This window comes from Mustela lutreola, chromosome 9 (assembly GCF_030435805.1).
Source record: "Mustela lutreola isolate mMusLut2 chromosome 9, mMusLut2.pri, whole genome shotgun sequence".
NCBI lineage: Eukaryota > Metazoa > Chordata > Mammalia > Carnivora > Mustelidae > Mustela > Mustela lutreola.
In genome coordinates, this window is record NC_081298.1 from 10,431,301 (window position 1) to 10,444,968 (window position 13,668).

The 13,668-nt window shown below is 58.8% G+C and overlaps 1 protein-coding gene across 3 annotated transcripts in view; it reads right to left on the reverse strand.

Moving 5' to 3' along the window:
• Positions 1-1,618: 1,618 nt before the first annotated feature.
• BCAS4 (breast carcinoma amplified sequence 4) overlaps positions 1,619-13,668 on the reverse strand; it is a 56,055-nt gene continuing 44,005 nt past the window's right edge. For all 3 annotated transcript variants that reach the window (XM_059132832.1, XM_059132831.1, XM_059132830.1), the window contains one exon: positions 1,619-1,992. In XM_059132832.1, coding sequence (XP_058988815.1) covers positions 1,879-1,992 — 114 coding nt within the window. In that variant the 3' untranslated portion in view covers positions 1,619-1,878. The remainder of the gene's footprint in view (positions 1,993-13,668) is intronic.

Below are 13,668 nucleotides of genomic sequence, written 5' to 3' on the forward strand. Positions count from 1 at the left end.
AGGCTGACCTCAGAGCCTAGAAGCTCTAAGCCACAGTCCTGTGGGTCTCTATTTTAGGACACTCACAATGCTGTGGCTTGGTCACATGACATTCCCTTTCACCTCTCCCTGGCCCCTGCTCCAGGCCCGGAAAGGAGAAGGGCCTGGGCGTCACCAGCAAGTCACATATACTTGGCCCTCCGGAAACTGGTGGTCTGAAAAATTAACTTTCCCTCGGATCCTGGCTCTCCTCGAGTGGACGCATTGGGGCCCAGGAAATACCCAGGCTTCCTTCATTAAAAACAGTCCTGATCAGTACAGCACAGCCACAGGGATGAACATGTAGCGACAGGCATGGTGTCAGCCACAGGGAAGCCAGACACACAGACCACACCACGTGGGCCCCGTCCACCCATCCGCCCATCACACAAAGTACATCACCGACATCAGCTGATGGCCCGGGGTGTGGTTTGTGAGAATTCCTTGAACCTTCCGCCTAGAGGAAACTATACCTCAGTCATTTAAAATAATGTATATACAAGGGGCACCTGGAAGGCTCAGTCCGCTAAGCGTCTACCTTAGGCTCGGGTCATGATCTCAGGGTCCTGGGATCAAGCCTCACATTGGGCTCCCAGCTCAGCGGGGAGCCTGCTTCTCCCTCTGCCCCTCCCCTCCTCGTGCTTTCTCTTTCTCATTCTCTCTCAAATAAATGAGTAATCTTAAAAATAAATTTAAAAAATAACATACACGGGGCGCCTGGGTGGCTCAGTGGGTTAAGCCGCTGCCTTCGGCTCAGGTCATGATCTCAGGGTCCTGGGATCGAGCCCCGCATCGGACTCTCTGCTCAGCAGGGAGCCTGCTTCCTCCTCTCTCTCTCTGCCTGCCTCTCTGCCTACTTGTGATCTCTCTCTGTCAAATAAATAAATAAAATCTTAAAAAAAAAAATAACATACACAAGATTTTTACTAAAAAAAATAATCTCCACAGGAAAATGATGGCTTTTTTGAAACAAGGCACCCACATTTTTTTTTTAAGATTTATTTATTTTAGGGAAAAAGAGAGAGAGAATGTGAAAGCAAGGGGAGGGGCAGAGGGAGAGAGATCCCAAGCAGGCTTCCCGCTGAGCAAGGAGCCCGATGTGGGGCTCAATCCCAGACCCATGAGACCACGGCCTGAGCGGAAACCAAGAGTTGGATGCTTGACCTACGGAGCCACCAAAACTGTCCTAAACTTGTTATGATCCAGCTTTATTCCTTGTTTTTCTATTGCTCTCTCTCTCTCTCTCTCTCTCTCAGTTCATTATGTGAAATTTCCCTGAAATTTGAACGCCGGTCTGCAGCTGGGCTGTGTGTGCATGTATACTCTTGGCTCTTTGAGGAATTCCAAAACCAAACCCACACACGCTGGAATTCTTCATCACCAAGGTGAGAAATCTGGGATTCCAGGACAAGAGCAGGAAATTCATCTGCCTGAAACGAAATTAAGGCCAAGGCCCCTTTGAAGACCCCTGGAAATCCTAAGGATCTCCCCGTTCTCGCCGGGAACCTAAAGGCCCAGGGAGGGGCTCCCCGACGAGCAGATTCCTGGCCTCGGTGGCAGGAGCTCCCTGCGAGAAAACATTTGCACCCAGACCACACAGGACCTCTTGACATCTTTATTGAGATGATTCACAGGCCGGCGGGCACCGGGGATCGCAGACAGATGAGCCACTGCAGGTGACCCTGAAGCCGTGTGTCTGGTGGCATCAAGCAGCCACCAGGGGCCTAGAGCCACGGTGGCTGCTCGGACCCAGCCGCACGGGCCCCAGATGGGTCTCCGAACCCCGTGGTTCCACGTGCAGCAAGGGAGGGGACCACAGCATGAAGGGACAGCATGAGACAGGCCCCCCGGTTCAGAGGCTCACACGCGCCGGGGGCCGGGGGTCCGCAGTGCAGCAGGGCCGGTGGCCGGGGGGAAGTAGTCCTCCGTGCGGTACAGCGCGGGCAGCTCAAAGGCCGGGGCCGCCAGCGGCTTCTGGAACGACAGAAACGAGGTGCCCCATGAGCCTCTGCAATTCCCTCGCTCTGTGACCCAAGATTTCCAGTCGTCGGAACGAGCTCAGCCCATGGGCAGTGTGGCCCCTGTGACAAGGAGGCCACAGTCATTTGGTGGCACTGTCCGGGAGAGCCAAGGCCCCCTCAACCTTCCCAGGGCATCCGGCCACCAGTGTCGGGCCACCAGTGCAGGTCCCCGTCCAGGGCGAAGTGCTGCTGGCGTGGGGATGTGCCGTTCTGATAGTGACCGAGAAGGCAGGTGTGTGCGTGTGTGCGTGTGCGTGTGTGTGTGTGCGCATACCCCCGTGAGCTCCGCAGGGCGCCCCAGAACTGGGCCCAGGGCCTGCTGCTGAGCAGCTGGGGGGTGGGAGCTAACCGGGTCCCCATCTGCGCCGCCTAGAGCTGGTGCCATCTCAATGTGTTACTTTAAAAAAAAAAAAAATCAAACCATTTTAAGAAGTGCTCACTTATATCTGGTGTGGGTCTCTGTTGAGAAGGCTGGAGGAAGAGCTTTTCCATCAAGCAGCCCTCCCCGAGTTCGGGCTGCTGAGACCCTTTCTAGGAGAGAAACCGGCTTCACAGAGGACCACGTCAAACAGGGCTTCTCGATTGTGGAGGTGCTGTGACCCCACTGGCAGAGCAAGGAAACACCTCAGGGCCCCACCTCGCATCTGAGGACACTGTTTGGGGGTATGGCCTGCCTTGGGGGTACTTCAAAGTCTCCAGACAGTTCTCATGCAGAGCCAGACCTGATCCCCATGACAATGGTGGCCCCCCTGGAGGAGGGAGACGGAGCCCTGCCGGGAGATGGGCAGGTATGTTGAGGTTCTTCTGTGCATCTCCACTGGGCATCCCTCTCACTGCCCCCCCCCCCCGTTTCCCTCTGTTCCCCGACTCCTCTCCCTCGACTGTGCAGCCTCCTGCCCCCTCCAGCTGAGACTACCTACAGGTGCCCGGGCTGGGTGGGGGGGCTCTGGCCCATGGCCAGCAGCAGCTCCCCCAAAGCCCAACACCTCCATGTGCCCAGCACCGTGCCGCGAGCATTCTGGGCCTCCCCGCACACCTGTTCCCCCAGCGACGCCCTGACCATCATCCCCATCGTGGAGGCGGGGAAACCAAGGCTCAGGGGGTGCCTGACCCGTGACCTCCAAGTGTCTACCCGCTCCACCCCCAGGTCCTGAGTGCCCGCAGCAGCCAGGGCCCATCTGCACACAAGACGGCAGCCCCAGCCATCCCGGGCTCGCTGGCGGGGAGACAAAGGAACCAACAGAACAACACACCATGTGAGGGCTAATGGCGCAGGGAGGCGCAGGGACCTGTGGAACCTGGAAGAGGCCCTCCTCCCCCTGGGGGAGGAGGCAGGGAGGTTTCCAGGGGCTTGAGCAAGCCGGGGACTTCCAGACTGAGGGATGGGGCGTCACAGTGCGTGGCGGGGAGGGAGGGGCACTTGGGGACTCCAGCGGCTCAGTCTGGAGTGGGGCCGGGTCACTGTGCGGAGAGGAGGCTCTAACACCAGGGCCAGATCACACGGGCTCTCGGAAGCCGTGCTAAGAACTTCATCCCTAGGGACCAGGGAGCCACTGAAGTCACTCATGGGGAGTACGGGCGTGGAATTAGGTGTTTTAGAAAGAGAACTGCGGGGAGAGGCGGGAGCAGGAAGGAGGCTGTGGCCAGGATTGCCTAAAGGGGAGCAGCCAAGTTTAGGGCAAGAGTGGACAGATCCTCATGTCTGAGCTCGAAGCCCTAGAACTTCCCCGCACAGAAGGAAACCATCAAACTATTTCAGGTAAGACAGAATGTGCTCAGGTGTCTGACCACGTACCTCCCTGTGTCCCCATCCCACAGCTGGAAAACCAGGATGAGCCAATCTCTTTGGCCAAGGGCCAGCCTCACGAAGGGCAACAGAACATTCCATCCGTCAACCCTGTATCAGCCATGCTTGGCTCAGCCGACTCGGAGGCACTTAAGGCCCAAGCCTCCCATCTGTCCCCTCTTTCTAGCACCTTCCTGGGCTGTCCCCACCACCACTGGATGGGTTGCAAGGCCTCCAGTAGCTCCATGACCAGGGCACAACTGAGAAGTGAGCTACAATGGCGATCTCCCAGCCTCGGGGATGTAATCTGTGGGTAACCCATGGGCTTAGGATCTCTTCACCCCATTTCTCCTGAAAACTGGTCATTGCAGTAATCTAGAAAGTACAACTTTCAAGCGAGTAATGCCAGCGCAAAGACCAGCTCCCTGGTCCTGACACAGAGAGGTCAAAGAACATTTTGTGATCCTGAAAAGCTAGGTCCCTTCTGCCAACCCTCGGGTCCCAGGAAAGGGGAGGGGGCCCAGGAGGGGCCAGTGTGGCCTCATCCTGACCCCCTGTTCTTTTTGAAATAGTGCCACCATTCAAAAGGGGGTGCCTCTGAATGGGTAAGACACCCCTCCCAGGGGCGGGGCTTATGCCCCCTCCCTCAAGGAGAGAGACTTCCAAAACAGGGAGAAAATCGATATAATTATAACAGAACTAAAGAAAAGTCATCCTAAGAGCCTCTTAGCAGCCCTGGACCAAACCCCCGCCAACATCTTAGAGCATGTTGGGAAATGCGGGCTGTGACTCAGGGCTGGCTGGAGAACTGAGCCTGAAGTCAGCCAGGCAGGGGCGACCCCTGATGAGCCAGGGGGCTCCAGACGGGGCCTCCAGGGTACAGGTGCTGCACTTGGAGAGTGAGTGTGGGGCCCGTCCAGCCTGCGCTGCCGCCTGGGATCAACCTCCTGATCTTCTTGCAAGATCACCTGGGCCTGTGCTGGACCCCGCCTCCCTTCGCAACCCCTATGGCTCAAGTGGGGACCCTGGGGGTGGGGGAGCAGGGGTGGGGGAGGGTGGTGAAGGCCTGACCCACCCAAGCTGTGGCTGGTCCCGGGGCTGAGCCTGTGACCCAAGCTGGGCCAATGGGAATCAGTCTTGGGGCTCTCACTACTGAGTCAAGGATGCCGCCCCCAGGTTGGGGGTGTTGGGTAATGGGCCATGAACCTGAAGGCCACCTCGGCCGCCACAAGGCAGGGCCTGCATAGGATTGAAGCCAACACAGGGACGCAGAGCTGGGGACAGAGTGAGATAAAGTCCAAACAGTATCATCTGAGCAGCGGAATCCATTACTGCCTGAGGCGGGAGTCGCCCTGGGCTGTCTCCTGTCCATGAGCCATGCACTTCTCTCGTTTGCTTCAGCCACGTTAACCTGTGTCGCTGTCACTTGCCCCCAGGCGTCCGAAAGCAATAAACCCACAGCAAAGCTGATGAGTACTTGCCAACCCGCAGCTTGAACCTGCAGGTAAGGGCTGGTGTGCGAGGCTAAAAGCAGCCAGATGCCCCGCTGCGTCAGGAGGAACAGACCGCATCCTGGAGGCCAGGCCCCAATCACAGGCACGTCAGGTGCCATGGAAACCCATGGAAACCCTCCGCGCCCGTTTTCTCCCGGATTCTCCTGGCAGCCTGCCAAACAGGGGTCTTCCCTGTGTCTCAGAAGTGGCAGGAACCAGGGGACCGGGGCATGGGGTCCTCCAGGCCTGTCCAGCTCGAAGCCCAGCCTCTGCCCATCCCCATATAGGGCCCAAGGCTTGGGGGACAGAGCAGCAAATCCAAACCCTTGGGACTCTCAGAGGGCACTTCAGAGATCTCCACCTCCCACCTCCCCTTCTACAGATTCCCAGGGCGGGGGTGGGGTGGGGGGCTGCCAGGTAAGCAAGGAGGAGTGTCCTACCGCTCCCCCGGCTCCCAGGCTGCCGGCAGGAATGTTCCACCGGCCTGGGACTGGTTGGGTGGCGGGGCCATCCGACCCTGCACGTCTCGGACTCTGCCACGCCCCCTCTCGGACTCTCCCGTCACTGTCTCCTCTGCCCCCTGCCCAGAGCTCGCCTGCCAGCTTACTGTGCCGGGCCTGGCCTGCTCTCCCCCTGTCTGCCCACATCCAACCACACGTTCTCTCTCCCACCCTGGACACCCGAGTTCTCAAACCTGCAGCCCACACGCCAGACAGATGTGCTTGGTGGGCTTCATGATGTCTAAAAAGTGAATCATTGCAAACATGTAACCAATCAGGAGATTTCTCACGAGCACCAGACTGCCGGCTTGTCTTGGGTGGATCACTGTCTCCTAAAGCGAAGCTCGCCCACCTCAGGGTCCTGGCTCGCCCTTGCTACCTGCCCAGTTGTTTCCAGAAATCCCCACCCCCTCCTTGGGAGTCCCGGCCCACCCCGTGTCTCCATTTTGGGATGCCCTAACTGCACATCCCGAATTCTGGTCTGCTTTCTGCTCGGGCCAGGGTCTGTACACTTGCTCTGTGAAGGGCCAGACGGTAAACATGTCAGGCTTTGCAAGCCGCAGGTCTCTGTCACAACGACTCAACTCTGCCCTTGAAGCCCCACAGCCGCCTCAGAGAAATGTGCAAACCGGCAGCTCGGCCGGACGCCAGGAAGACTTTCCTGAACAGTGGCAGGCCAGATGGGGACCCCCGGCCACGGTCTGCCCCTGAACGAAATCTGTCTTCCTGAAGAGGTCAGGACAAAATTCCTTCCCCATATCTCCCATACCATGGGCACTGGGTGACAGGTCACCTGACTGGCACCAGACGATTCCGGGCCAGGCCCACTGCGCTGACTGTCCTGGGCCTGGGTGCTGTGTGACTGGCTGCCCTTGGCCATTACTCTGGCTCTAGCCTGTCCTTCCTCACCCCGCATCCTCCCTGCCAGAAGCAGCAGGCCACGCGGAAGAACCACTCGTGGCCTGGCTTCTGAGGTCCACGGGGTCAGCCCCAGAGCCTGGTCAGCCCCTTGGTGGACAGAGGCCCCAGGCTGACCTTGTGCAGGGGAGCTCGGGTGCCCAGAGGCCCACAGTCCTCCCCTAGGTCACCAGGCACTCCCAGCTCTCCAGGGCTTGGGAGAGGTTCCCCCGACTACAGTCACTACACCTGCCATGCCGCACCACACCTGCTATGCCCCACCACACCTGCCATGCCCCATGCAGTGTCTGTGACCCTCCCAGGCCTCTTCAAGGTAGGGTTTTCTCTGCCCTTTGAACCTCACCGGAGCTTAGCTGTCCCTCCCCTTGATGGGGCTCCACTTGGCATGGCTTCCAAATAGCAGACTATGAAAAGGAAAAGGAACTGCTCAGGAGGGACCTGGCAAACACTGCCCGAGCCAGGTGGTCAAAGTCAACAGCATCAGTGACAATCTTGCTGGCGGCCTGTGCCCTGGGGTGGGACAAAGGCTCTTCACCTCTGTGGTCTTCCTCCCAAAACCCGTAGCCCCGATCCAACCATGAGAAAAACAACAGATCAGCCCTAACCGAGGGGTACTGTATGAAATACCTAACCGATATTCCTCAAAGCTGTAAAGGTCATCAAAATCCAGGGGAGTCTGAGAAGCTGTCCTAGACCAGAGGCGGCTAAGGAGGCATGAACTAAACAGAACGCGGTTGGTAGCCTAGATACCAGCCTGGAACAGAAAAGGACATTAGGGAAAAACTAGCAGAATCCGAATAAACTGTGGAGTTTAGTCATTAGCAATCCATCGGGGTTGGTCCCCGGGCTGGGACAAGGCACCGCAGTAAATACTGTCATAACAAGGAGAGAAACCAGGTGAGGGGTATAGGAACTCTCCGTTATTATCACAGCAACCTGTCCCTAATTCTCAAATTTCAAAAACATAGCGGGGGCGGGGGGAGCAACAGGTGGAAGAAACAGCTCTATCCACACAGACTGGACCCCAGCCTCTCCACAACGGCCATGACCAAGTACCAAGCACATTCTCAGCACCCAGCCCAGGATGGGCCCCGAAGGTTCACAGCCCGTCTGCGCCCACAACTGCGAAGAGAGGCAAGTATCCTTAATCGCATTTTGCAGAAGAGGAAACGGAGGGTGAGAGAGGTACTTGCCCAAGCTCAGCCAGGTGCGAACTGGCAGAGCTGGACAGCAACCCAGGGGCCACCCAGCCCTAGCCCGAGCCTGGACGCAGGAAGCCCCGGGGGCTGAGTGGGGCTGGGGGTGCACTCTCGGTACAGGGCTCAGCACGTGGCTTCATCACCTGCTTTCCAACCATTGGGACATCGGCAGCCCTAGACCCCACCCCCCACCACTTTTCAGCCGACTCAGAGATCACGAACTGGTGGCCTTTGGTTAGCATCTGGCCCGCAGACATGACTGGTTTGGCTCATGCAAATTTAAACACGAGTAAACTGCCAACATGGAAGAATTGGGATGTTTCAAATAAATACCGAGTTCCTATTTCTCCTGCAAGGAGTGATTGGGCCACACTGAGTCTGCATTCCAGCAGGGTGCAGGGATCTGGCCCCTCGAGACAGGGCATGTGCTGCTGGGCTCGCCGCCGTCCCCGCCTGGCCTGACTCGCTCGTCTGCAGGTCCTGCCGAGCCCCGTGGGCATCGGAGCTGGCAGGGGCTCCAGGCGCATGTCCCATCGCTCAGACACGGGGCTGTCGAGGAGCTGGATGGAGAAGGCCTTGCTTCCCGCCCCTTGCCCTGGGCCCCACAGGCTGGGAACCGCCAGCCTGGGGCTACTGCCAAGCCCAGCGGCTGCTGCCCTTCCCGGCTCCCCCACTGCTCACCAGAGCCCGGGAGGCAGGCACTGAGACGGGGCCTATTTTGTGCGGGACAAAGCAGGCTTGGAGAAGGGAGGGAAGGTCACATGCCCAGGGTCACCCAGCTGGTGAAAGGCCGAGCTAGGAATCCCAGTGGGCTCTCCTGAGCTTTGGACCTGTCCCTGCCACAGCCGGCCCACAGGACCTTCCCCTCAGTCCCAGCCTCCCTGTTCCGTCCTGGCCAAGGGCTTTCTGCACCTCAGGCCACGCCTGGCAATTCTGCCTGCAATGTTCTGTGTCTGCTCCAGGGCCCCAAGTCTTCCAGAAGGCTCTGACAGCTGTGAGCAAAGCTCCTCCCACTTCTCTGTAAGCAGCCCCTGTGTGTCCAATCCTGCCCGAAGGGCTGCACCCGCCAGCCTCACCGCGCCCCTTCCCCTCCGAACGCTCCCACCCAGCTGGGCCCCCGGCCCCAACCTCTGCCAGCCCAGTGGTCAGAGCAGCTGGTGGCAGGGGGAGGCTGCTGAGGCTCTGGTGACAGAGGAACAGGGCTGGGGGCTCCCACAGTGGGCAGCCCCTGCCCTGAAGGACCCTAGCAGCAGGGACGAGCTGGTGCTGTCTCGCTATAGGTGATGCCGACCCTGGGCAGCAGCTCTAGAAGGTTCGAGGATCCCCAAGGATTCTGCTTTGAGCTGGAGGAAAAGCGTTAACATGGAAACTAGCAGAGGAGGAGCCCCTGGAAGTCCTGCCAAGATATGGCTGCTAAATGCAAAGTCACAGGCAGTCTGGGAGGGAAGACAGGACGGCCAGGAGGGCGGGGCCATGGCCATGTCACGGCCTCTTCCAGACTTAGACCTTCCTGGGGGCCCCAGCTCCCAACCCAGAGTCTGATCCCTCCATCCTGGACCTGGGCTCTGCTGCTGCAAGCCTGGCCCCTCCTCCATCAGGGCCCCTCTTCTGGGGGTCCGGGCTCCCCCGCTGCTGGTGCTTTCATTGTCACCAAGGGCCCTGGGCCTTGCTTCTCATCCCACGGCCACTCACAGAAATGTCTGACTGCCACATATTTCTATGTATGCTTTCTAAAATATTCTTTTATTTATTTTTAAAGAGTTTATTTGAGAAAAAAGGCGAGAGAGACAGAGAGAGCATGAGCAGGGAGAGAAGGAGAGGGTGAGGGAGAAGCAGGTTCCCCGCTGAGCTGGGAGCCTGAAGTGGGGCTCGATCCCAGGACCCTGAGATCGTGAACTGAGCTGAAGGCAGAGGCTTAACCGACTGAGCCGGGTACCAGGCATCCCTGCGTGTGTGTTATTGAGCACCTGCCACGTTCCAGAGGCCCGAATCTGCACAGGTGTCACAAAGCCCTTCTGCAGATGAGCAGACTGAGGCTCTGGGGTTATGTGACTCACTGGGAGGCCTGCCCCCTGCCCAGATGGGACACCCGCATCCCACCTGTTCTCCATCCCTTCTGCTAACTCGTCCCGGAGCCCTCTCGCCATCACCACTGTCATCTCATCGGGGCCGCCTCCGAGCTCCTCCCCTTGCCCTTCACCCACTCTCCACCTGGCAGCCCGAGGGACGGTCCTAAGAAACAGATCAGATCCTCTGGTACGTACAGGGCTTAGAAGAAAATGCGAGTCTCCACCGTCACCATCAGGCCCTGCCAGTGAGGTCACCGGTGGGCGCTCATCTGGCCAAACCCAGACTAGAGCTGTGTCCCACTTTGCCTCCACTGGGTGGAGTGTCGGCACCCGTGTTGTTGCTTCTGTTTGGTCACTGGTGTCCTCCTGTTTTTGAATGAAATGCCACTTCTCTAGAAAAGACGAGTCTCCAGCTTCTTGTTTAAAAACTCCAGAGCTCTGGGGCACGGAGTGGTGATGACGAGCTGGTACTGAGCTCTGGTCACACCCTTTCAAAGGGGACACACGCTCCCACCTCAGCCACTGGCCTGGCCCTGGGAGATGGAGTTTGCCACCCCAGAACCTTGTGATCCTGGCTGGCCGTAAACTCGGTCTGCCCCCTGCCAGCACTCATAACCCTCCGGCCTGGAAATCCCTTCCAGGACTTCCCTGGGGTCTTTCCTGAATTGGACCCTTACACCTGCTACTGCCTGCTCAAGGCTTTTGTCACCTTGAGTGAAAAAGGGTCTTCTCATGATTGGTGCTTTCCTTCCGACCCTCCTAAGGGACCCCCAACTTCACCGGTCACCTTTCTTCCCCCACTGCACCACGAAGGAGCGAATCCTGTCTGCCTCTTTCCTCAGTCTCCCCACTGTGCTGAGCTCCACAGGGATGGGACCCATGTCAGTCCTCAGAGCCGCAGAGCGGGCAAGAAGCGAATGAATTAGAATGTGCCCAAAACCCGAGACAGAGGGAAGGGCTGGCCTCTTGCCAAGTCAGGGCTCAGAAGCCTGAGACCAATGGTGACATTGGCAGACAGGGACACCTGAAGGGGCCCCGTTCTGAAGTCGCCAGGTGGCCTGAGGCTGGCCTCCCTGCCCTGCCAGGTCTGTGCTCCGCTGCTGGAGACACCAGGTTGTGCAAAAGATAAAACACATGCAACACCGTGCCCTGGTCTGGACGGGAACGGAGAACGGTTATCTACGAAAATTCTGGTGAAATCCAAGCCAGGCCAGAATTTTCGTGAACAGTAAGGGACCCCCGTCGGTGGGTTGGGGCCACTGCCGCCGCCTTCGTGCCGTGAGAGGACAGTGAAGGAAAGTGATTAAGGGGCCGATGGGAACTCTGTATTGTCTTTACGAGCTTTCTGCAGGTCTAAAATCATCCGATACAGAAAGGTCATTTAAAAATAAATAAATAAGGCGTGTCCATGGCAGCATCTGCAAAACACGGAGCCAACGACCCAGAGAAGAGCTGTTAAATAATGACCCCAGTGTCACCAGGAACCGTAAAAGCCGCTACACCTTCCGCGACTTGAAATCGCGGCTCACGACGACCCCTTGCAGAGGCTCGAACTCTCAATCCCGTTGCGCAGGTGTGGGAAGTGAGACCCAGCCAGCTTGGGACCTCACTCAGGGTGTGACGTCTGCAGGTGACAGACACACGGGGACAGCCTCGTGGCTGGGTCACCCCCCACCCCCCACCTCCCCCTGCCCGTGCAGTCATACTCTGTCGAATGCTCTGTTGTCCCTGCCTGGAAATTCTGAAAAACCTTTAACAAACTGCTGCAGCCGGTCCCAGGATCTCTGGGCTCCCAGGTAGGTGTTCACACCTCAGCAGGGTCACTCACGGATGACTCCTTGGGGAGCCTGGGGTCAGCACCCTTGGCTGGGGAGACACCCCCAGGGGGGCAGAGGGTGGCAGCAGGAGCGGTGGTGAATTTGAGGGGGGCGGGGACAGCGGGGGTTGGATTTGGGCGGAGCCAGGACTGACCCCCTCTTGGCAGAGAGCAAGGAAAGAAGTTTCCTTCCCAGCCCAGAGCATCAGACCAGCCACCCCCTCGCAGGGGTCTGCTCAGTCCTGCAGCCGCCTTGTCAGGTTCTCGACTCCCCACCAGAGGCCTGGCCATGCCCGGAGGCCCAGTCATGCCCGGATGCCAGCCAGCGGTGGCCCAGCTCCCGACGAGCGTCCACGGCCTCGGTCAACATCTGGCTGAGGCCCCAGCTGGCCACTGTCGTGAGGGCGCCGTACAGCTCTCACTCTGATGCTGGTCACCAATAGACTCCTTGGAGGTTTTGTCAGCCGGCCTCAAAGGTGGTTGGTCCATAAAAGAATGTTGAAAATAGCACCAACAGCTCCGGGAAGCAGAATGCGAACAGACAGGAGCAAGCATTGGGTCAGGGTCCCTAACGGGGGGAGCTGTTCTCCATCAAATAATCAAGCCATGAGGGCAAGAACAGAGGCATCCACCCGAAGCAGCAGGTGTCAGGAAGCCGCCTCCATGCCTGCCCCCTGCCCCTGCCCAGCGGGGAGACTCTTCCCCGAGGGCTAGGCGGCCACCTCCTGCCAGCCGAAGGAGCCTGCCTCACAGCCACCGCCCAGACTGTCCCCTGTCCCGCGCACCCAGGCAGCCTTGTGACTCTCCTCTCAAGCCACCCTTCCTTCAGACCCAGGGGCTCTCAGAGTTTTATTCTGGGCCTACAAACCTCGGCTGGGCCTGCCTCCTCCGAGCAGGCAGCCTGGGCTGCGGCCACCACATCAATGTTGCTATTCCTGAGGCCCCAGCGCTCGCCTCAGGAAGCCCTTTTCCAGGAGCTTGCGCCACTCCGCCCCCCGCCCCCACCCTCCGCCAGCCCCTGTGCTTTCCTGGTCTGATTAAGACATTTTACCCACTGGGCCCCCTGAGAGTGACAAGGGATGATTTTTAAGGCCTGTGGGAGAGAGAAAGGAGGGTTCGCGATGGGGAGAGCAGGAGGTCACTGGAGCCGGGGAAGGAGAGGGAGAGCCGGAGGGGGACAGAGACACACCCGAGAGAGAGAGAGAGAGAGAGAGAGAGAGAGACATGGAAACGAGATAGAGGAGCCTGAGGAAAAGCAGAAATGGATGGAGGGCAAGAGCAGGAGGGGAAGTGAGGGAAGGGGGGAGGCGGGGGAGACGCACGCAAGGAAGACGGAAGAGGAGAGGGGAAGACAGGGCCCGGGCCGAGAGGGAGGCGCACCAGGAAGGTTGGGGACAGGGACCCGGAGGGGAGAAGATGGTGACAGGAGTGCGTTCAGGGTCTCTCCAAACCCCAGCCGGGTCGCTGCGCCAGAGACCATGAGCAAACACTCGCTCACCACCCCCAGCCCCAGCCCTTGGTCAAAGAAATCATATTCCCGGAGGACAGAGGCTGTGAGATGTCAGTCACTGTGCAAGGGACGCCGTCTCATCTGAGAGGCAACGCGTCGCTGTTTTCCCATGTGCTTCAGGACTCGTGGAAACTCTGGTCTAAAACTCTGAGCCGAAGAGCCCAGCCAGTGGGGCCCAGCATTCTGGTGGCGAAGGGACAAAGTGGGGTACGGGAGAGTTCCTAAGCGCACGCCCTCTGCCACGCCGCCCCCTGCCACCCAGCCCTGAGATGGCCCTTCCCCACCTGCAGGGACTTTATCCGTCTGTCTGTCCATCTGTCTGTGCGGGGCTGGCCGCA